This window comes from Symphalangus syndactylus, chromosome 12 (genome assembly GCF_028878055.3).
Source record: "Symphalangus syndactylus isolate Jambi chromosome 12, NHGRI_mSymSyn1-v2.1_pri, whole genome shotgun sequence".
In the NCBI taxonomy this organism is placed as follows: Eukaryota; Metazoa; Chordata; class Mammalia; order Primates; family Hylobatidae; genus Symphalangus; species Symphalangus syndactylus.
Genome location: NC_072441.2, coordinates 146,328,927 through 146,353,661, shown reverse-complemented (window position 1 = coordinate 146,353,661; position 24,735 = coordinate 146,328,927). Strand labels below are relative to the sequence as shown.

The 24,735-nt window shown below is 45.5% G+C and overlaps 1 protein-coding gene across 14 annotated transcripts in view; it reads right to left on the bottom strand.

Moving 5' to 3' along the window:
- PUM1 (pumilio RNA binding family member 1) overlaps positions 1–16,159 on the bottom strand; it is a 132,245-nt gene extending 116,086 nt beyond the window's left edge. For 3 of the 14 annotated variants that reach the window (XM_055255644.2, XM_055255648.2, XM_055255650.2), the window contains exons 1-2: positions 15,871–16,159; positions 9,093–9,466 (exon numbers count right to left, since the gene is read on the bottom strand). In XM_055255644.2, coding sequence (XP_055111619.2) covers positions 9,093–9,466; positions 15,871–15,967 — 471 coding nt within the window. In that variant the 5' untranslated portion in view covers positions 15,968–16,159. Of the gene's footprint in view, positions 1–9,092; positions 9,467–15,797 lie in introns of those variants that run through there. The other 11 variants (XM_063627944.1, XM_063627943.1, XM_055255667.2 and 8 more) reach the window with 8 other exon arrangements.
- Between the last annotated feature and the right edge of the window lie 8,576 nt (positions 16,160–24,735).

Here is a 24,735-nt window from a genome sequence, read left to right as displayed (position 1 = left end):
GAGAAGGTACGAGTGGAGTCAAAATATATTCATCCAATGAATTTTTTTATTTTTTTGAGATGGCATTTCACTCTTGTTGCCCAGAGTAGAGTACAATGGCACGATCTTGGCTCACCACAACCTCTGCCTCCCAGGTCCAAGCAATTCTCCTGCCTCAGCCACCCAAGTAGCTGGGATTACAGGCGTGAGCCACTACGCCCCACTAATTTTGTATTTTTAGTAGAGATGGGGTTTCTCCATGTTGGTCAGGCTGGTCTCGAACTCCTGACCTCAGGTGATCAGCCCGCCTCGGCCTCCCAAAGTGCTGGGATTACAGGTGTGAGCCACTGCACCCGGCCTCATCCACTGATTTTTGCCTAGCTCTCTGGAATTATCTCCTATAGGCTGTCAATCTATGGTGGATACTGATATATCCCAGTGCTAAGACTGCAAGCAAAGTGGGTAAGCTCTGTGGAACTGTCCTCCAAATTTCCCCTCCCCCAGGGCAGACCTTCTACCTATCTCTGTCCCTCATAATCCAGTACAGAGGATACAGTTCAACCAATCGACTTTAAATTTTTTGCCCTATTTCATCAACCAGTTTATCTATCCCACAGCAGTTTACAGAGAAAACAGATTTCACAATACAAGAACAAAACACTCTCGAGTCAAAGACTTGACCTTCGGCTTTTACTAATGAAATTTTCAATGTTATTCAGGAAAGAATAAAATCTAAAGGTATAAAAATTACTGTTAAAATAAGTAACTTTTTTTTTTTTTTGAGACGGAGTCTTGCTCTGTCACGCAGGCTGGAGGGCAGTGGCGCGATCTCGACTCACTGCAAGCTCCAGGCGCCCACCACTACGCCCAGCTAATTTTTCATATTTTTAGTAGAGACAGGGTTTCACCGTGTTAGCCAGGATGGTCTTGATCTCCTGATCTCGTGATCCGCCCACCTCGGCCTCCGAAAGTGCTGGGATTACAGGAGGGAGCCACCGGGCCCGGCTCAAAATAAGTAACATTTTCAAATACAGAACTCATTTAGGTGGGAAGATGTGTTTTCTAGTGCTTCCTAGTATTTGTTTTTTATAATTTCCTTTTTTTCATTCTTTTTTTTTTTTTTTTTTTTTTTTCAAAGAGACAGGATCTCACTGTCACACAGGCTGGAGTGCCTGAACTCCCCGGGTTCAAGTGATCCTCCCGTGTCAGCCTCCTGAGTAGGACTACAGGCATATGCCACCACGCCCAGCTAATTTTTTTCCTTTTTATTGTAGAGACAGGGTCTCACTATATTGCCCAGGCTGGTCTCAAACTCCTGGCCTCAAGCAATCCTCCTGACTCAGCCTCCTGAGTATCTGGGAATAGAGGCAGGAGCCAATGTACCCAGCTTTGTTTTCTAGTATTTTGCTCCATATCCATTATCTTTTTTTTTTTTTTTTTTTTTGAGACAGTCTTGCTCTGTCGCCCAGGCTGGAATGCAGTTGCCGGATCTCAGCTCACTGCAACCTCTGCCCTGCTTCCCGGGTTAGAGCAATTCTCACGCCTCAGCCTCTCGAGCAGCTGGAATTACAGTAACGTGCCACGACACCCGGCTACTTTTTGTATTTTTAGTAGAGACGGGGTTTCATCATGTTGCCCAGGTTAGTCTCGAACTCCTGGCCTCAAGTGATCTGCCCACCTCGGCCTCCCAAAGTGCTGGGATTACAGGCATAAGCCACCATGCCTGGCCCAATATCCATAATCTTTTTTTTTTTTTTTTTTGATACAGAGTCTCCCTCTGTCGCCCAGGCTGGAGTGCAGTGGCGGGATCTTGGCTCACTGCAACCTCTGCCCCCCGGATTCAAGTGATTTTCCTGCCTCTCCTGAAGAGCTGGGATTATAGGCACGCACCACCACACCTGGCTAATTTTTGTATTTTTAGTAGAGACGGGGTTTCACCATGTTGGCTGGTCTCAAACACCTGACCTCGTGATCCACCTGCCTCAACGCCCGGTCCGCATTATCTCAACTGTATACTATGGGTATAATTTTACAGGCAAAAAAAAAAAAAAAATTTTTTTTTCATGAGACTTCTTTCCCTCACTTCCCTCCGAAGACCTCAATTTGGCCCAAAAATGAGGGCTCTCTGCCGGGCACAGTGGCTCATGCCTGTAATCCCAGCACTTTGGGAGGCCGAGGGGGGCGGATCACGAGGTCAGGAGATCCAGACCATCCTGGCTAACACGGTGAAACCCCCTCTCTACTAAAAATACAAAAAATTAGCCAGGCGAGGTGGCGGGCGCCTGTAGTCCCAGCTACTCAGGAGGCTGAGGCAGGAGAATGGCGTGAACCCGGGAGGCGGAGCTTGCAGTGAGCTGAGATTGCACCACTGCACTCCAGCCTGGGCGACAGAGCGAGACTCTGTCTCAAAAAGTAAAAATAAAAATAAAAAATGAGGGCTCTGAAGTTTCTAACCCATACCAGATACGATTTTATGTATTATACCAAATGATATGTTTCTATTATTAAAGTAGAAAAAAAGAAAAATACAGAAAGACCATAAAGAGCTTGCATGTTTTAGGCCAGGAATGGTGGCTCACGCCTGTAATCCCAGCACTTTGGGAGGCTGAGGCAGGCGGATCACCTGAGGTCAGGAGTTCAAGACCAGCCAGGCAACATGGTGAAACCCCATCGCTACAAAAAAAAAAAAAAAAAAAATTAGCCGGGCATGATGGCAGGTGCCTGTAGTCCCAGCTACTCAGGAGGCCGAGGCAGGAGAATCACTTGAACCCGAGAGGCAGAGGTTACAGTGAGCCAAGATAAGAGCCACTGAACTCTAGCCTGGGTGACAGAGCGAGACTCCATCTCAAAAAAAAAAAAAAGGGGGAAAACTCAACCACTAAGAGGATTTGCTACACCAAACAGGAAAATCCTAACTTCAAAAGGTAAACTTTTTTTTTTTTTTTTCTGAGATGCAGTCTCGCTCTGTCACCCAGGCTGAAGGGCAGTGGCACAATCTCGACTCGCTTCAATCTCCGCCTCCTGGGTTCAAATGATTATCCTGCCTTAGCCTGCCGAGTAACTGGGATTATAGATGCATGCCACCACACCTGGCTAATTTTTTGTATTTTTAGTAAAGACGAGGTTTCGCCATGTTGGCCACGCTGGTCTCAAACTCCTGACCTCAAGTGATCGGCCCACCTCGACCTCCCAAAGTCCAAAGTGTTGGGATTACAGGTGTGAGCCACCACACCTGGCCTTTTTTTTTTTTTTTTTTTTTTTTTTTTTGAGATAGGGTCTCAACTCTGTCACCCAAAATGGAGTGCAGTGGTACAATCTCGGCTCACTGCAACCTACGTCTCCTGGGCTCAAGTGATCCTCCTACCTCAGCCCTCCAAGTAGCTGGGACCACAGGCACAGCGCCACCATGCCTGGCTAATTTCTGTATATTTTGTAGAGACAAGATTTCACCATGTTGTCCAGGCTGCTCTTGAACGCCTGGGGGCTCAAACCATCCACCCTCCTCGGCCTCCCAAAGCGCTGGGATTACAGGTGTGAGCCACTGCGTCCAGCCAAAAGATGACAAACTTTTTAAGGTAAGTATACAAGTGGCCCAGGAACGGTGGCTCACGCCTATAATCCCAGCACTTTGGGAGGCCGAGGCAGGTAGATCACCTGAGGTTAGGAGTTCGAGACTAGCCTGGCCAACATGGTGAAACCTTGTCTCTACTAAAAATACATAATTAGCCGGCGTGGTGGTGCACACTTGTAGTCCCAGCTACTGGGGAGACTGAGGCAGGAGAATCACTTGAACCCAGGAGGCAGAGGTTGCAGTGAGCTGAGATCGCGCCACTGCACTCCAGCCTGGACTACAGAGTGAGACTTTATTTCAAAAAAAAAAAAAAAGGCATTTGAGACCAGCCTGACCATGGCGAAACTCCATCTCTACAAAAAAATACAAAGATGAGCTAGGTGTTGTGGCGTGCACCTGTGGTCCCAGCATAGGGAGACTAAGGCAGAAGAATCGCTTGAGCCGGGGAGGCAGAGGTTGCAGTGAGCCTAGATGGTGCCCATTGCACTCCAGCCTCGGCAACAGGAGTGAAACCCTGTCTCAATAAATAAAAAGAAAAAAGTGTAAGAGCGATTGCTCTTAAATGGGAGTAACTATGAGAGAAATAAAGTACCTGGCATGATAAAGAACTCCCCTCCCTCCAACGCTACTAGCATCCTCCCTCCAACGCTACTGGCATCACAACCTGTGACATTCTTTACTTTACTAGTTCACTGGTGAAAGCATCCTGCCAATTTCATCTTAAACTTTGTTCCATTATGCCAAAGGGTCATTAAAAAAAAAAAAAAAAAGGTCCAGTGGTACCAGTGGTAGGGTAGAATGAGCTGGCAATAGGATCACTTTATATTGAATCATTCTGTCTCTACAGAGGTAAGTTTCCATCCACATTACCACTTAGAACACATATGTAATAAAAAACAGAACTGAAGAAAAATGGACTTTACCATTACTGCTTTTGGGAGTTGGGGGGAAGTACTCCTGCAGTTACAGGAGAATGGTCAACATTTGTATTCATCTCATTATTAAGTTTACGATCTCTAAATTTCAAGCAAAATTATGGCAAAACAATTCTTTGGCCCTGTAATGTGCCACTTGGTTGCATAGTTTTGTCTGGTTCATCTTGCCTAGGGAAGCAGAAATAGATCTAGAACATGGACACTGGAATCAAAGACTGATTTCAAAAACCAGGTATTATCTGGTAACAAAGCCTCTGTTTCTCACTTGTCAAAAAAGGGTATTTATCTCCTTCATAGGATGGCTGTAAGGATTATATATAGGAAATACAATAGCCCAATGCCTAGAACATATAAATGTTTCCATTATCATCTGTGGTTCTCAACCTCTTTTCCACTCTGACCCGCATGACAGATCAGGTACCCTCTTACACCTCCTATCCGTAACAGTGGCTAATAAGGGCAGAGATTCTCCACCTAGAGATGTGCCCCTTTGCTCTTCAATTATACTACCCTCAACACAGCTGCCTATCAAGTGGCCTCTACCTGTTGCCACGCGTTTCCCAGCAGGATGGCTGAGCTGTAAGACCCACTCCTTTACCTGAGCGCAAAACTGAAGAACCTCTGGTCTTCCCTCATTCAATCAACACGAAAGTTTCATAATACCTCCTGGAAAAGGGGCATGAAAAACACAAGTCTCTGATCTAGAATAGTTCAGTCCAGAAGGTGAGAACAACACTAACACTAGTACAATACACTATAATGACTACAGAAAAGTAATCTGTGGGTGGTCCACAACTGCAACATACCAGCTACCCTGAGTTCCCCAACGTTGTTCATTATTTCATGTGTCCAGCCCAAAGAATTGTGTTGTAACGATGAATGCCAATTCCAAGGTCACTGGTTTAGGCCACCTGGGTGGGAAACAGGTTTTTCCATTTACTATTATTAACTCAAGTTTGCTAACTGACCTGGATAAAACTGCTCAGTAAGTCAGATGTGATTCCTTATGATAGGGCTCAGTGTAAGACAGAGGCCTGAGAAAGGCTTCAATAAATGCTTGTTAACTTGCACAGCAATAATCAGATCTTAGAGCTCTGCCAAGGACTGAACTAGAGTTTGATTTGCTCACCTAGCAAAGAACAGGCCAGGCACCTTGACTCTCCTTTCAGCTTCCGCCCATCAGTCTATCATTAGGAAACACAACAAAAGATCTTACAGATCTTTATTACAGAATTTAAAAAAACAATGTTTATGATTTTTAAATAACATTTAGCCAAATAGTACAGAGATTACAGGGTTTGTTTTTGTCCCACTACACAGATGCCACCCAAATCAAATACCTCCTACCTTGATCTCCTGCTACCTATAGAGCTGCCTACAGTAAACACCTAGATATTCTGCTTCTACCTCAAACTCAGCAGGTGTACTATCAAATGTAATCACCGTGTCCCAAACCAGAGGCACTCTGCACTTTTCCTCCATTACTTCATCTTTCCAGGATATAAGATTTCTAATTAAATCACCAAATTCTGTACATATCTTCATCCCAAAGAAAGAGAAAATCTTTTTTGTTTTCTTTTTTTGGAGACAGTTTCGCTCTTGTCACTCAGGCTGGAGTGCAATGGTGTGATCTCTGCTCACTGCAACCTCCACCTTCTGGGTTCAAGCGATTCTCCTGCCTCAGCCTCCCGAGGAGCTGGGATTATAGGTATGCGCCACCATGCCAGGCTAATTTTTTTGCATTATTAGTAGAGACGGGGTTTCACCATGTTGGCCAGGCTGGTCTCAAACTCCTGACCTCAGGTGATCCACCTGCCTTGACCTCCCAAAGTGCTGGGATTACAGGCATGAGCCAACACACCCAGCTGAAAACCTTCTTTTTCTTTTCTTTTTTTTTTTTTTTTTTTTTTTTGAGACAGGGTCTCACTCTGTTGCCCAGGCTGAAGTGCAGTGGCATGATCTCTGTTCACTGCAACCTCTGCCGCCCAGGCTCAAGCAATCCTTCCACCTCAGCCTCCCAAGTAGCTGGGACCACAGGCACGTGCCCCCACGCCCAGCTAATTTTTTACTTTATTTTTTTGGGATGGAGTTTCACCCGTTGCCTAGGCTGGAGTGCAATGGCAAGATCTCAGCCCACTGCAAACTCCCGGTCCCAGGTTCAAGTGACTCTCCTGCCTCAGCCTTCCAAGTAGCTGGGATTACAGGCACGTGCCACCACACCTGGCTAATTTTTGCATTTCTAGTAGAGACAGGGTTTCACCACGTTGGTCAGGCTGGTCTTGAACTCCTGACCTCAGGTGATCTACCCACCTTGGCCTCCCAAAGTGCTGGGATGACAGGCATGAGACACCGCACCCGGCCTGTCTTTGTTTCTACTATAGGAAAGAACTGGCCAGGTGCAGTGGCGCACACTTGCAATCCCAGCACTCTGGGAGTCCAAGGCGGGTGGATCACTTTGAGCCCAGGAGTTCGAGACCAGCCTGGCCAACATGGCAAAACCCCTTCTCTACAAAAAATACAAAAGTAGCCGGGTGTAAATTAGCCGGGCATGGTGGCGGGCACCTGTAGTCCCAGCAACTTGGGAGGCTGAGGCAGGAGAATGGCGTGAACCTGGGAGGTGGAGCTTGCAGTGAGCTGAGATTGTGCCAATGCACTCCAGCCTGCGTGACAGAGCAAGACTCCATCTCAAAAAAAAAAAAAAGAAAAAGTAGCCGGTGTAGTGTTGCACACTTGTAGTCCCAGCTACTCAGGAGACTGAGATGGGAGGATCACTTGAACAGGGAAGAGCGTGGTTGCAGTGAGCCAATATCATATCACCACACTCCAGCCTGGATGACAGAGCCATACCTTGCCTCAAAAAAAAAAAAAAAGGCTGGGCACGGTGGCTCACACTTGTAATCCCAGCACTTTGGGAGGCTGAGGCAGATGTATCACTTGAGGTCAGGAGTTCAAGACCAGCCTGGCCAATATGGTGAAACCTCTCTCTGCTAAAAATACAAAAATTAGCCAGGCAAGGAGGTGGGTGCCTGTAATCCCAGCTACTCGGGAGGATAAGGCAGGAGAACTGCTTAAACCTGGGAGGGGGAGGCTGCAGTGAGCCGAGATTGTGCCACTGCACTCCAGCCTGGGCGACAGAGTGAGACTCCATCTCAAAAAAAAAAAAAAAACTATGGTTCACTTTTGGGGGGATCAGAGGAAGTATAATAAATTCAGACTTGCAGGTATGTTTGTACCTGATTTTTTCTGAAGTAAAACAGAAGCACTAGAAGCCTAATGAAAAATGTCAGTTCTTGCTAATCAGTACTCAGATGGGTGACACAAAATGAACCTTTCCAAATTCAACCTATATCCAATTTCAAAGAATACCCTGATCGAAACAGTCTAATCTTTTGGTTGGTCATTATCAAGAAATCAGGAAACATGGATCAGGCTAACCTCTCTTCTCAGTAAAATATGCTATGATTCCTGCTATGGTTTTAGATTAGTAAAACTGAACATGTTAAAATTAAAAATTAAACAATAACAAGAGGACAAAGGTGGTTAAAACCTAAAAGCCACAACCACTTCTCTCTGACACAATGTATCAGTCCCATTTCAAATAAATTTCACTTGAGCAGCTGATGTTATCAACTCCCCCTACTTTCAACTACAATATCTTAAAATCAAGACACCCACACCCAAGAGAAAAGATTCAAAAATATGTATCTGTCCTATAAACAACCCCAGCAGTTCTTATGTCAATAGTAAAAAAAGTATCCTTTGTTCCAAAAAAAAGTGTTCTTAAAAACGTAGCTGGCTGGGCGCGGTGGCTCACACTTGTAATCCCAGCACTTTGGGAGGCCAAGACGGGCGGATCACGACGTCAGGAGATCGAGACCACGGTGAAACCCCGTCTCTACTAAAAATATAAAAAATTAGCCGGGCGTGGTGACGGGTGCCTGTAATCCCAGCTACTCGGAGAGGCTGAGGCAGGAGAATGGCGTGAACCCGGGAGGAGGAGCTTGCAGTGAGCTAAGATCGCGCCACTGCACTCCAGCCTGGGCTCAAAAAAAAAAAAAAAAAAAAAATTGCGTTGTATAGGCTGGGCGTGGGTGGCTCACAACTGTAATCCCAGCACTTTGGGAGGCCGAGGCAGGCAGATCACTTGAGGTCAGGAGTTCGAGGCCAGCCTGGCCAACATGGTGAAACCCCGCTTCTACTGAAAATACAAAATCAGCCAGGCGTGGTGGTGCACGCCTGTAGTCCCAGCTACTCAGGAGGCTGAAGCAGGAGAACTGTTTGAACCTGGGAGACGGCAGTTGCAGAGAGCCGGGATCAGGCGACTGCACTCCATCCAGCCTAGGTGACAGAGCGAGACTCCGTCTCAAATGAATGAATGAATGAATGAATGAATGAATGAATGAATTGGCTATTTACTATTTAGCACCAGAATGATAAATGACCCAGTAACAGTATTACAATGATCAACCTTTATAACAAGTAACTGTTTGTACCAAATGAAATTACCAATTTAAGTTTTTAAAGACATTCATCAAAAGCAGATATCCTAAGTGGACAGTGATTATAAACGAATGTCAAAGCTGAAATAGTGAACTTTTTTTTTTTACCTGATGTTCTGCATGAATGTTATCCCCAGTAGGCCATCGATGTTTGCTATTATTATAGCCGCCTCCTCCACTTCCTCCTCCCCCAAGCTGCTCACCATGCTGCCTCTGAAAGAAGTAGTCCACCATAGCGTCGTCCTGGGAACGGCCTGCAACTCCTATAGATCCTGGGACAGGGCTGGAGTGAGTCCCAGCTGCAAGAGCCTGATTTGCAGCTGGTTGTGGCTGCGCTTGCGACCCTGTTCCAGATGTCAAAACAACAGGCATGTTGGGATTAGCTGATTCTTGAGGGTGATGTTTCAGGTGGGGGCTGAAAGAGTCCTGCCAAAGCACTGCTTTTCTCTTCAAGACACATGCAACGCTCATTCCACCAACACCTAAGGACAAACAGGTTACAAATGTTTAATATTTGCATCTTTTGAAACATAAAATACACTAAGATAAAAACATGAACCCCATGTCTTTTGCAATAAATAAATGTCATTGGTGGCATGCACTCTGGCAAGGTATTGAGATCAGAACTCAATACTACAACTTCAGAGAAGTTTATGTTGTTAACCAACACATAGCAATATAGAATTAGACTTCTATCAATCTACTCAACTTATTTATACCTCAAACCAACTGACAGTTTTTAAATGAACAAAAGCTTTTTTTTTTTTTTTTGAGACAAGAGTTTTGCCCTTGTTGCCCAGGCTAGAGTGCGATGACGCGATCGCAGCTCGCTACAACCTCCGCCTCCTAAATTCAAGAGATTCTCCTGCCTCAGCCTCCCAAGTAGCTGGTACTACAGGTGCCCACACCACAGCCGGCTAATTTTTTGTATTTTTAGTAGAGACGGGGTTTAACCAAGTTGGCCAGGCTGGTCTCGAACTCCTGACCTCAAGTGATCTACCTGCCTCGGCCTCCCAAAGTGCTGGGATTACAGGCGTGAGCCACCGCGCCCAGGCCCAAAAGCCTTTTTAAAACTATCACAACTTCGGCCGGGTGTGATGGCTCATGCCTGTAATCCCAGCACTTTGGGAGGCCAAGGTGGGTGGAACACTTGACGTCAGGAGTTCGAGACCAGCCTGGCCAACATGGTGAAACTCCGTCTCTACTAAAAATATAAAAATTAGCCAGGCATGGCGCTGGGCGCCTGTAATCTCAGCTACTCGGGAGGCTGGGGCAGGAGAATGGCTTGAATCCAGGAGGCAAAGGTTGCAGTGAGCCAAGATCATGCCACTGCACTCCAACCTGGGCAACAGAGCGAGACTCTGTCTCAAAAAAATAAATAAATAAATAAATAAATCACAACTTTACAGCTGGAGCAGACTTATGCTAATAACTAAACAAAAGCCTAAACCCATATATAAGTAGCAATGGCTCAGACTAATTTGAAAGGATCCCTTAAAGTGTCCAACATATTGGCCAGGCGAGGTGCCTCACACCTATAATGCCAACACTTTGGAGGCCAAGGCGGGTGTATCACTTGAGTTCAGGAGTTCAAGACCAGCCTGGGGTTTCAGAGATGAAACGCCATCTCTGCTGGAAATACAAAAATTAGCTGGGTGTGGTGGTGCACACTTTTAATCCCAGCTACTTGGGAGGCTGAGGCAGGAGAATCGTTTGAACCCGGGAGGCAGAGGTTGCAGTGAGCCAAGATTGCACCACTGCACTCCAGCCTGGGCGACAAATCGAGGCTGTTTCATAAAAAAAAAAAAAAAAAAAAAAAAAAAATCCAATATATTGATAGGATATTTCTTAAAGAAACAATAAGACCCTCTGACCAAGAACAGCAGCAGAATGCTCTTTGCCTAAGCCCTCTCCTCAGTTGTCACTGATTTTTAAAAGCATCAATATTTTTACCAGTAACTTACAACTATTAACTGTAATCACATTATGCCATTAGTACTTCAACTACTATAAACAGGATGAGACCAAACCAAATTTAAACACTTCATATTAGTGTAGAAAGCCTCACTACAGGCTGGGCACAGTGGCTCACTCCTGTCATCCCAGCACCTTCAGAGACTTAGGCAGGGAGAATCGCTTGAGCCAGGAGCTGAAGACCAGCCTAGGCAACACAGTGAGACCCCCATCTCTATTATTTTATTAAAAAATAAGGCTCTAAGAAGGCCAGTGGAGGCCGGGCATGGTGGCTCATGCCTGTAATCCCAGCACTTTGGGAGGCCGAGGTGGGCGGATCATGAGGTCAGGAGATCGAGACCATCCTGGCTAACACGGTGAGACCCTGACTCTACTAAAAACACAAAAATTAGCCAGGCTTGGTGGCATGCGCCTGTAATCCCAGCTACTCGGGAGGCTGAGGCAGGAGAATCGCTCGAACCAGGGAGGCAGAGGTTGCGCCACTGTGCTCCAGCCGGGCGACAGAGCGAGACTCTGTCTCAAAATAAATAAATAAATAAAATAATTTTTTTAAATTAGTAAAAAAAAGAAAGCCTCACTATAAAAACCAGAAGCCTCAGCTGGGTGTGGTGGCTCATACCTACAATCCGAGCACTTTGGGAGGCGTAGGTGGGCAGGCAGATAGCTTGAGCCCAGGAGTTCAAGACCAGCCTGGGAAACAGCAAGACCTATCTCTACTAAAAATAATTAGGCAGGCATGGTGGCATGTGCCTACAGTCCCAGCTACTGGGGAGGCTGAGGTGGGAGGATCATTTGAGCCCAGGAGCAGGAGGTCGCACACCCACTTGGGTGACAGAGTGAGATCCTGTCTCAAAAACAAACAGAAGCTTCAACACGGTAATAGTGTAACAAATATATCGCAGACATTTTCTCATCACAAAAGCACTGAAAGGTAGCCATTATTATTTCTATTTTACAAATGAAAACACTAAGGTACAGGAGGAAAATGGGATATGTCCAAGGCCATTCAACTAGCAAATAGCAGAGAAAGGATTCAAACCCTAATCGTTCCCAAGCTTACTTCTTTCTACTAAACCCTTGCAGGAGTAACTCAACAATATCTCTCACTTGTATCCTCTACTCCTCTGGAAGACCAACAAAGAATCCCTCAAATGTTACTATGAAACATTAAAGTTCATTAAAATCAAAAACTACATCTGTACTTAAGATAGAACACTTGACAGCCTGTAGGTGCTTTTAAAAAATGCTACAAAGTATCCGGGCGCGGTGGCTTACGCCTGTAATCCCAGCACTTAGGAAGGCGGAGGCAGGCGCATCACGAGGTCAGAATTCCAGACCAGCCTGGCCAATATGCTGAAACCCGTCTCTACTAAAAATATAAAAAGTAGACAGGTGTGGTGGCACGCGCCTGTAGTCCCAGCTACTCGGGAGGCTGAGGCAGAAGAATCGCTTGAACCCAGGAGGCGGAGGTTGCAGTGAGCCGAGATCAAGCCACTGCACTTCCAGCCTGGGTGACAGAGTGAGACTCCGTCTCAAAAAAAAAAAAAAGCTACAAAGTAAGTAAATCAGTTACCAATTAGGACACAACCTGTCCACAGCCACCAGTCTAATTTCAAAGCCATCAGCCTAACAGTCTACTGCTACAAATGCTTTATCTCTCCTCCCAACCCCCACTGTGATGCTTCAAAAACGAATGTATAACAAATCTACTATCTCTCTGTTGAATAAATAAACCTTCTGATAAAGTAGCATTTGCTTCTCACAACTAAATTCATGTTTTGAAGCCAGCCTAAGAAGACACAATGGAATTTGTAATTTGTTTAAAGCCTAATTTGGAAATGCCTAGCCCAGGTTAAGAATTCCAATCCAGGCCGGGTGCGGTGGCTCACGCTTGTAATCCCAGCACTTTGGGAGGCCGAGGCGGGCGGATCACGAGGTCAGGAGATCCAGACCACAGTGAAACCCCATCTCTACTAAAAAATACAAAACATTAGCCGGGCGTGGTGGCGGGCGCCTGTAGTCCCAGCTACTCGGAGAGGCTGAGGCAGGAGAATGGCGTGAACCCGGGAAGCGGAGCTTGCAGTGAGCCGAGATTGCGCCACTGCACTCCAGCCTGGACGACAGAGTAAGACTCCGTCTCCAAAAAAAAAAAAAAAAAAAAAAAGAATTCCAATCCATCAGAACCTTAGCAGGGTACTGGAGTAGTCTAACCTAGACACTAGTCCATGCTCAAGTACCAAAACCAAAAAGTCACAGCCCTGTTTCACCATCGGTCTTTCAAAAGTGCAAACCAGCCTAATGCCTCCCTGCTTGGTTTTTAAATAATTCGTTACTCTCTTAGTGCCAATACTAGACAGTCCCATTCTGTTCTAAAAGGAAATCTCGGTCTAACAATCTTTGTTCTAGAGCAGGCCAAGAGTTCCAAAACCCAAGTTCTGCCACTAAACCAACAACCTGTTTCCTCATCTAGAAAATGAAAGAAATCCGTCCTCTATGACTCTCAATGTTTTGGGTTTTTCTTCCTGAAAATGAGATAAATATAAAAGTTTTTGGTAAATTTAAAGTCATCGTGCTTAAGACTTAGAATTTAGTTACTCCTAGTTAAGGCAATGGAACTCCAGTCCCTAACAGAATTCCTAAAACAGCAAATGCAATCTTTTCTGAAACAAAAGCCTTCTCAAAGTAGTTATCTAGGAGGGTGAGAGAAGGATAATGAGAGATTACCTAAGGAGGACAATGTACGTTATTCCAGTGATGGACACACAAAAAGCCCTGACTTCACCACTGTGCAATACACGCATGTACAAATCACACTTGTACGTCACAAATTATACAAATAAAAATTTTTAAAAGAAAAATAGTTATCTAACAAAGAATAGCCACGTAAAAGAGGAGTTTATCACTGAAGCACACTAAACACAACTTCATTCTAAGAGGAATGGGGGGAAGGAAAGACTCCTATAAAAATGTTCAAACAAAACAATTGGCTTTTGTAAAGCTATCTGTATGCCCTAAGACTTCCTGCTTTACCTAAAGAGGCAAGGCAGTTTCTCAAACCAGAGAAAACCTGGCAGAACAGTTTCAAAGTGAGCAAATACCTAAGCAATTAACATGTATCTTGGGTAGTTTTGTAATGTTTTGGCAAATACGGTACAAAAATTAAAAACTCAGTATCCTAAATATCAGAAAAGTGCACTAAAAACTTACGTGTAGCACTTAAAATGTGATTTTTTTACAAATGACACCTTATAAGTACTTTAAGCAACTAGAAGTGCTCAGTCTAGCTACACTTTCACAGCTTTCAAATGTTTACAAAGTTTTTTAAAATAACACTAATTGAGTTGAATTCAAAGGAACACGGTTTACTTTATTTCCATGGCTCACCTTTTACTAAAAGGCTTAGTGGTTTAAAAGGTGTTTATTTTTACCACACTTAACAAACATTCTGTGGTCATAAATTTATCTTAAAACAGTTCATCTCAAACCTAAACCAAACAAATTCCAACTTCAAAAAGCTGTGGCCTTGAACAAAATGAATTCAATTGTCGCTAAAGCAAAACACTAACTCAAAGTTCAGAATCCGGAGAGCGTTTCCCAAGAGCCCGGATAAAGAATCAACAGCCCCCGAGTGTTTTATAAAGTTAAAATTAGCAAAGGGTCAAAATGTTTATTTTGCTTACGAAAACTGCATCGGAAGCCACATTTCTTGGGGGTGGGCCTGTCTTAGTAAGTTTTTAGGTGCTTTCAAGAAACAGACAAAATGCTAAGCCTATTGTTTCAGAAGTTAACTAACTTTAAAACAGAACCCAGGAAAAGCTTCATAAAATCTTATTCTTAATTAATCCCAGTAATAACAGGAATTGAGCACAATGGTATCGAGGGCTGAGGACAGTGTTTTCTTAATTGAACAATAAAAGGTAACAATCCTTTAAGTTATGGGAGGATAAAGCCTTCTCTGGTAATGCTGTGTGTGGGTTTCTGGCTTTGTTTTTTCGGCGGGGGGGGGGGCTATAGGAGGGAAAAGTTACAGGAGTGTATTCCTCACTTGACGTGGGAATGGTACTGACAAGTAAAACAAATGATCTATGTTTACCAAGCACGTTTGTGAGGACTAAAACTAGTATTGTGTATCTAGATTTTCCTGCTAGCAAGCGGTGAACCCCGGTGAGTTAAGAGAGACACCAACACCGGGAGGCTCAGAGAGGAAGAACCCAGCAAAAACACAAGCTCACACGGAAACAAAAGGCCACAGCACCCAGCAGCCTAAAAAGCATTCTGAAACTTCCTGATCGCCACTTCTCCACATTTAAGGCTCGCAAAGTTCCCCCACGGTGAATCTCGCCTGTGGACAAGGGCCACGGCTGCTTCTAAAGCGATTTATTGTTCCTCCCCCTCCGGCGCTGCCACGGAAGCTCAAGAAGTCGAAGAAATCGGGGTGGCACAGAATTACACTTCATGGCCACACAGAAGACTCGGGGCTTCGCAAACCCATGAAAAAAAGCAACCCGAATGGCAACATCAATCTTCGGTGGTTCCCAACAGGGCCGGGCCAAAATGTAGAGGCACGTCTACGCCCTGGGTTCGGGCCTAAACCCCCAGCATTTTCCTAGCTTCCACCCCGCTCCCCACCCCCTCCCTCCTTTGATAACAATAGGGGCCTTGCGCTGACTCCAAAACATGTACGAGGAACAGCGAGTGAGAAGCCTCCGCCAGGGCCCCGGCGGCTTTTCCAAAGCCCTTCTCACCCTCACAACCGCTCTCAAACACCAATACGAAGGGACAATCTGCTCGCTAGGGGTCCGGAGCAGCGTTTGGGGCCGGTGGGGTGCGGATACTCACGGGCGGAGCGGTAGGATGAAGATGGATTTCAGCCCCCCGATCTTCTCTCTCCGGCGCTCTCGCTCCCCCTTACCTTTCACTCCGACAACATGGCGGCCCACTGGGGACTGGGCTGGCGCGGTGCATCCTGGGATAGGCTCCGGCCCCGGCCCCGGCGGTGGCAGCGGCATGTGCGGAGAAGGCTGGCGGCTCTGGAACAGGTTGCCTGGTTGCCATGCCAACCCAGGGCCTGTGTGCACTCGGGAAACTCGCAGGCAACACAAATGCTGCGCGCGAGTGCCCGCCCGCTAGGCGAGCGCGCGCCGCCAGGGCCGAAGGCGGGGTCCTGCCGGCCCGCACCTGGGAGAACACGGCCCGGAGCTGGGCATGCGGGGTCGCGCCGGTGACGCGCGACCGAGTCTCGGACGCGCTCCCCGCGCCCGCCGCGCCCTCGCAAGCTCGCCGCCGAGCACCGCAACCTGCAGGGTTCGCGGACGGCCACCCGCACGGCCCTGGCCCCGGAGGCGCAGGGTTCAAACCCCTTCTCTGCAGCTTTCTAGCTCTGCGGCATTATTTAAATCGACCTGCCACCATTTCCACATTTGTACAATGAAGAAGAAAATAACCCCCACTTACCAGAATGGCCTGGAGGATTAAGTGGAATAATGCATGTTAAGTGCTTAGTACAGTGCCTGGGCCTGGTAAGCGCTCCCGCAACATACTGGACGAGGTGCGGTGCAGAATGAAAACTGCGGGGTCGCTTGTTCAAATATTATTACGAATTTCAAGATGGCAACACCACAACATTAAACCAAGAACATGAAGCTGCCCTGCTTCTAAGCACTGAATGTTAATGTTAGCTGTTATTCTATCCAGTTTCGAATATCAGTGGAAATTCGGCCACTTGATGAAAGTGACTTTTCAGATCACTCACATTTGTTAAGATATAGTCATACTATCTCTTTTTTTAGTATTATTTTTTGAGACGGGGTTTCGTTCATTCTTGCCCAGGCTGGAGTGCAATGGCGTGATCTCGGCTCACTGTCACCTCCGCCTCCTGGATTCAAGCGATTCTCCTGCCTCAGCCTCCCGAGTAGCTGGGATTACAGGCATGCACCACCACCCCCGGCTAATTTTGTATTTTTAGTAGAGACGGGGTTTCCCCATGTTGGTCAGGCTGGTCTCAAACTCCCGACTTCAGGAGATCTGCCCGCCTCAGCCGCCCAAAGTCCTGGGATTACAGGCGTGAGCCACTGCGCCCGGCCTTTAATCATACTGTCTCAAACTAAATTCAAAATAGATTGAAGGCCGGGGGCGCTGGCTCACGCTTGTAATCCCAGCACTTTGGGCGGCCAAGGCGGGTGGATCATGAGGTCAAGAGATCAAGACCATCCTGGCCAACAGGGTGAAACCCTGTCTCTACTAAAAATACAAAAAAATTAGCCGGGAGTGGTGGCAGGCGCCTGTAGTCCCAGCTACTGGGGAGGCTGAGGCAGGAGAATCACTTGAACCCAGGAGGCAGAGGTTGCAGTGAGCCGATATTGTGCCACTGCACTCCAGCCTGATGACAGAGCGAGGCTCCGTCTCAAGAAAAATAAATAAATAAATAAATAAATAAATAAATAATATATATATATATTTGCAATACACATGGTAAGGAAATGGTTGATCATCATGATAAATGCAAAATTTCTCCCATCAGGGTCCTGGTGGGGTGGCTCACACCTGTAATCCCAGCACTTTGGGAGGCAAAGGCGGTAGAATTGGTTGAGGCCAGCAGTTTGAGACCAGGCTGGGCAACATAGTGAGGCCTCGTCTCTACAAAATGCCCCTCGTCTCTGGGCATGGTGGAACACATCTGTAGTCCTAGCTACTTGGGAGGCTAAAGCAGGAGAATCCCTTGAGCCCAGGAATTGAGCTGCAGTGAGCTATGATTGGGCCACTACATTCCAGCCTGAGAGGCAGAAAGAGGCCCTGCATCAAATAAATAAATAAATAAAATCTGTAATCAATTTCTAAAAATCCAAAATGGGCTGGGCGCAGTGGCTCATGCCTGTAATCTCAACACTTTGGGAGGCCGAGGCCGGCAGATCACTTGAGGTCAGGAGTTCGAGACCAGCCTGGCCAACATGGTGAAACCTCATCTCTACTAAAACTACAAAAATTAGCAAAGTGTGGTTATGGGTGCCTGTAATCCCAGTTACTCTGGAGGCTGAGGCAAGAGAATCGCTTGAACCCAGGAGGCGGAGGTTGCAGTGAGCTGAGATCAAGCACTGCCTGGGAAACAGAATGAGATTCCATGTCAAAAGGAAAAAAATAAATCCAAAATAAAATAAATCCAAAATAAATAAAAATAACAAAATCACATACAGCCAAGAAACATAAAAGTAGCCTGGGGTTGAGGGATGAAAGAGCAGAAATGGGAAGGTACTGTTAATGGATGTGGGGTCTCCTTTTGGAGTGTTGAAAACATTTTAAAGTTAGACTGCGATGATGGTTGCAAAACTCTGTGAGTATACCATAGACCACCAAAGTAGACACTTTATGATTTAAATGGTGAATTTGTATTTTATTTTTGTTTTTTGAGACAGGGTCTCCCAGGTTAGAGTGCAATGGTGTAACCACGGCTCACTGTAGGCTTGAACTCCAGGGCCCAGGTGATCCTCTCACCTTGGCCTCCCAAGAAGCTGGGACTTCAGCCATGCACCACCACACTTAGCTAATTTTTTTTTTTTTTTTTTTGAGATGAGTTCACCCTGTGTTGCCCAGGACGGTAAATTAGTGAATTTTAGGCCATGTGTGGTGGCTCACGCCTGTAATCCCAAAACTTTGGGAGGCTGAGGCAGGCTGATGACTGGAGGTCAGGAGTTCAAGACCAGCCTGGCCAACATGGTGAAACCTCGTCTCTACTAAAAATACAAAAATTAGCCAGGCGTAGTGTCAGGTTTCTGTAATACCAGCTACTTGGGAGGCTGAGGCAGGAGAATCACTTGAACACAGAAGGCAGAGGCTGCAGTGAGTAGAGATCGCACCATTGCACTCCAGCCTGGGTGACAAGAGCGAGACTCCGTCTCAAAAAAATAAAATAAAATAAAATAGTGAGTTTTATGGTTTATGAAATATATATCGGCTGGGCACGGTGACTCATGCCTGTAATCCCAGCAATTTGGGAGGCCGAGGCAAGTGGATCATGAGGTCCTGAGATCGAGAACATCCTGACCAACATGGTGAAACCCTGTCTCTACTAAAAATACAAAAATTAGCTGGGTGTGGTGGCATGCACCTGCAGTCCCAGCTACTTGGGAGGCTGAGGCAGGAGAATCACTTGAGCCTGGGAGGCAGAAGGTGCAGTGAGATGAGATCTCGCCACTGGATTCCAGCCTGGTGACAGAGCAAGATTCTGTCTAAAAAAAAAAATTTTATATATATATCTCAAAGCTGTAAAAGATGAGAAAAAATAACTAATAAAAGAAATGCAACTTTTAAAGTGTAATATTTTTATCCACTAAACACACTGGCCAAAATTAAAATGATTATTAACATAGTGTTTCTACAAGTGTATAAGAAAATCGGTATCCATGTTGTTTACACTGTTTGAGCACGTATTATCTTTATTTTTTTTATTTTTTATTTTATTTTGAGACAGAGTCTTGCTCTGTCACCCAGGCTGGAGTGCAGTGGCACAATCTCGGCTCACTGCAACCTCTGCCTCCCAGGTTTAAGCGATTCTCCTGCCTCAGCCTCCTGAGTAGCTGGGATTACAGGGGTGCACCACCATGCCCAGCTAGTTTTCCTATTTTTAGTAGAGATGCAGTTTCGCCATGTTGGCCAGGCTAGTCTTGAACTCCTGACCTCAAATGATCCACCTGCCTTGGCATCCCAGAGTGCTAGGACTACAGGCATGAGCCACCACGCCCAGCCTATCTTTATTTTAAAAACCAGAATGTTACTTTTGCTTAAAAAAAATAGAAGAGAGAGATTTTAATCTCTGAATGAGTTGGAAGTTAAAGATGTGAGCTTTGCTATTTTCTAGCAGTGTGACCTTGGGAGCATGAGTCCAGCTCCCTCATCTGTTAAATGAGGATATCTATACTCTTCTCGCATGTTACGATGGTTAAATTAACTAACACACGGTAGTGTCTGATACAGCCAGGTGCAGTGACTCACATCAGTAATCCCAGTTATTCCAGAAACTGAAGAAGCAAGATCCCTTGAGCGCAGGAATTCGAGACCACCCTAGGCCATATAGCCAGACTCCCTCTCAAGGAAAAAAAAAAGTATCTGATACAGAATTATTATTATTCTTATTTTTTAAAGAATAGAGACGAGGTTTCCCCACGTTGCCCAGGCTGGTCTGGCTCAAGAGCTGGATTTCCGAATACAACATCTTATGGGGTTGTTGAATTTGAGTGTTGACATTTTTATTTTTTTGAAATGAGGTCTCATTCTGTCACCCAGGCTGGAGTTCAGTGGTGTGATTACTGCTCATTGTAACCTCAAACTCCTGGGCTCAAGCAATCCTACCGCCTCGGCCTCCCAAAATTCAAATTCAGCAACCCCATAAGATGTTGTGTTCGGAAATCGAGCTCTTCAGCCAGACAAGAAATCATTTATTTAACCTCTCTGAGCCTCCATTTTCTCCCCTGTAACATGGGTCTAATATAATAGCACTAAATGAAATAAAGCTGATAAAGCATTTAGCCCCATGGGGCCAGGACATTGCAAAGTGCTGGTAACCGTAATAGGAGAAACTGCAGGAGGAAATTGAGCAAATGAGTATACATGAAAAAGTTACAAAGTTTTCAGTTTTCAGAACCTTACCACAGGTTCTGTGCTCCATGATTTCATTCTGAGATCCATGACTAACTCCTTAGGTTTTGTTTGTTTGTTTGTTTGTTTGTTTTGAGCTGGAGCCTCCTTCTGTCGCCCAGGCTAGAGTGCAGTGGCGTGACCTCGGCCCCCTGGGTTCAAGCAATTCTCCTGCCTCAGTCTCCCTAGTAGCTGGGATTACAGGCCTGCGCTACCACACCCAACTGATTTTTATATTTTTAGTAGAGATGGGGTTTCACCATGTTGGCCAGGCTGTTCTCGAACTCCTGACCTCAAGTGATCCACCTGTCTCAGCCTCCCAAAGTGCTGGGATCACAGGCGTGAGCCACCGTGCCCAGCCACTCCTTAGTTTTAACTTTAGCTTTTATTATTCAGGTGTAGAGATTCTTTTTTTCTTTTTTGAGATAGAGTATTGCTGTTGTTGCCCAGTCTGGAGTGCAATGGCGTGACCTCAGCTCACTTCAACTTCTGCCTCCCGGGTTGAAGCAATTCTCCTACCTCAGCCTCCGGAGTAGCTGGAATTACAGGCACCCGCCACCATGCCGGGCTAATTTTTTGTATTTTTGGTAGAGATGGAGTTTCACTATGTTGGCCAGGCTGGTCTCGAACTCCTGACCTCAGGTAATCCACCCGCCTCGCCCTCCCAAAGTGCTGGGATTACAGGCGTGAGCCACCTCACCCCCCCAGGTGTATAGATTCTAATGTCAGTTTAGCCACAGCCACATGGAACCAACCTTCAGGTGCCTCCCCATCCAGTCAAATGATGCAATCCCAACAGAATACTTGACACTCATCCATAGATTTCCCTTAAAGAATTACCTTCCAGGGCCTGAGGCACCAGCTCAGCCCCCAAATAATCCTGTCAGAGCAGTGCCTCCAACAAACACTAGAGACTGTCCTGTTAGCAAATGTTTACCCGTGCCACACACCGTGTTAAGACTTCCGTAATCGCCTGGTGCAGTGGCTCACGCCTGTAATCCCAGCACTTTGGGAGGCTGAAGCAGGCAGATCGCTTGAGCTCAGGAGTCTGAGATCAGCCTGGGCAATATGGCAGAACTCTGTAGTAAAAAATACAAAAACTAGCCTGTAATCCCAGCGTTTTGGGATGCCAAGGCATGCGGATCACATGAGGTCAGGAGTTCAAGACCAGCCTGCCAGTGTGGCAAAACCCTGTCTCTACTAAAAATACAAAAAAATTAGCCAGGTGTGGTGGTGCATGCCTGTAATTCTAGCTACTGAGGAGGCTGAGGCAGTAGAATTTCTTGAACCTGGGAGGCAGAGGTTGCAGTGAGCAGAGATCACGCCACTGCACTCTAGCTTGGGTGATAGAGCAAGACTGTCAAAAAAAAAAAAAAAAAAAAGACTTTTATAATCATTATTTCATTTAAAACTCCCAAAATATCTATGACATGGAAAAAGTTATTATTCCCATTTCCCATGAGAAAACTGGCTGGGCATGGTGGCTTATGGCCTGTAATCTCCAATTGCTTGAGCTCAGGAGTTCAAGACCAGCTTGGGCAGCATAGTGAGACCCCCATCTCTACAAAAAAAATTTTTAAATTAAAAAAATTAGCCAGGCATGGTGGTGCACACCTGTGGTCCCAGCTACTCAGGAGGCTGAGGTGGGAGGATGGCGTTGCAGTCTTTCTGCTCCTTAGCTCAGCTAGGTCTGAGTTCTTTACCTAGAAAAAGGAAAAATTAGGAATATGGATGCTGGAGAATGAGTGGAGTAGAATTTATTAAGCAAAAGGAAAGCTCTCAGCAAACAGGGGATGTGAGGGGTGGTTCCCCTACCCTACTTGAAAGCGGGCAAGTCCCCCAGGTGGTTGGGTCTGGGGCCCTTTATGGACTCAGAATGGAGAGTGTGTGCTGATTGGTTTGTGAGTATGCAAAAAAGGTTCAAGTAAAGACACCACTCAAAGGTGGGCACGACAGTGCAGAAAAACCAATTAGGAAAGCGTAGGTATGTGTAAAACAGGTGAAGGGTGGGGCCCAATCAGAGGAAAGTGCACCAAACAGGAAGAAAGTTCTCAATCCAGTCGGAGGATTTAACTTGTAGCTTGGCCTTCAGGCTTTAAACGGTCTTCAGCTTGGAGGTGGGGTTTCACACGGGACTCACCCTTATCTGCCTAGGCATTTGTCTGCCTCCTGCCACTCTCACTGGCTTAGGCCCTGGAGGTCAAGGATGCAGTGAGCCATGATGACACTACTGCTTGCCAGCCTGGTCAACAGAGTGAGACTGTCTCTAAAAAAATAATAATTTAAACAAAATTAAAAACTAATTTTAAGAAAAGATGAGAAAACCAAAACTTGAAGAGGTAAAGGAAACGGATTAGTATTTATCCAAACATTGTCTAAGGCTGTTTGCTGAGTGTTGTCTGATCAAGACAATGTGGAAATTACGTCTAAAACTTGGCAATCTTTTCAATTCATCTGGTTAAGTGGATACATAATAGATAATATCATCAAACTTTGGGGGTTTGTGAAACCTAAAAATCTAATCAAGCTGACCCAGGGAGAGGATTTAGGTGGATTTGAGAAGGGTATTTTTATTAATCTAATCAGGAAAACCTAATCCATTCCATTGTAACCTAATCAGAGAAAGACAGAAATCTCAAAATAGAATCTTTTAGTGAAGGTCATTCTAGAAAGCCAGGGTTCAGGAATTTTGAATGCTACTTCTTCATAGGGTAGCGGTTCTCAAGGTGTGCTCAGAGGCTTAGTGGTGAATCAGCCAACCTGGCCCTGCTGACCATGAGAACAAAGTCCACAAGAGACAACTGTGATACAATTCCACAGATTTTCATTCTCTTACAATCACCTGTACTTGGCTAGTATGTTACTATCATCTGGTATTTGTAAACTGAATGTAAAGCATTTTCAGGAAGGGTTTTTCTCTTTGGGGGAGGTGGATATTTTGTTATAAGTGTTTGAGTTGCTTTTTCAACTATGTTACACTTGTGTTTTCTATTTGTAGAATCTCCCTTGGATGGCACTTCCGTTCATTGTTTTGGTGCTTAGGTAATTGTTACACTGTTAGCATTCCCACTGTCATTTTGTTTCTTAGCAAGTCGTGATTATTAGAGTGCTTTTCCCATGGGAAAGTAGGAGTGAGGAGGAATTTGGACTTCTGGTATTGGTAACTATGTAATTCTGACCAACCCTGGTGAAATTGGAAAAATATTTTTAAGATCTCTGCTTGATATTATTGGAAAGCCAACAAGGTAGTGAAGAATTACCGAGCCAGGATTTCTGAAAGGAAGGAAACTGAGGGATGTAAACCCCACATTTAGAACTGCTTTTCCAGGAGAGGTATTTCCTAACAGATAGCTAAGACGGTGAATGCTGTTTGGTTTTTGTTTTTGTCAAAGACTTGTTTGAGATCTAGAGTGGTGTTTTTATTTTATTTTGTTTTGTTTTTGTTGTTGTTATTTATTTGTTTATTTATTTTTGAGGCAACATCTCACAGTGTCACCTAGCCTGGAGTGCAGTGGCACTATCATGGTCCACTGAAGCCTCAACCTCCCAGTCTCAAGCAATCATCCCACCTCAGCCTCCTGAGCAGCTGGGACTACAGGCAGGCACCAGCACACCCAGCTAATTTTTCAGTTTTTTGTAGAGACAGAGTCCCACTATGTTGCCCAGGCTGGTCTCCAACTCCTGGTCTCAGGTGATCTGCCCACCTTGGCCTCCCAAAGTGTTGTGAACCACAATACCCAGCCTATTTTGACTTTTTTATTTTATTTTATTTTATTTTGACACAGGCTCTCTCTCTGGCACAATCATGGCTCACTGCAGCCTCGATCTCCTGGGCCCAAGTGATCCTCCTGCCTCAGCCTCCCCATTAGCTGGGACTACAGGCATGTACCACCACACCTTCCTAATTTTTTTTATTTTTATTTTGTAGAGCAAAAGTCTCACTGTGTTGACCAGGCTGATTTTGAACTCCTGGGTTCAAGATATCTTCCAGCTTTGGCCTCCCAAAGTGCTGGGATTACAGGCATGAGCCACCATGCCCAGCTATTTTATTTATTTATTTATTTATTTATTTATTTATTTATTTATTTAGAGATGGAGTCTTACTCCGTTGCCGAGGCTGGAGTGCAGTGGCGTGATGTTGGCTCACGAT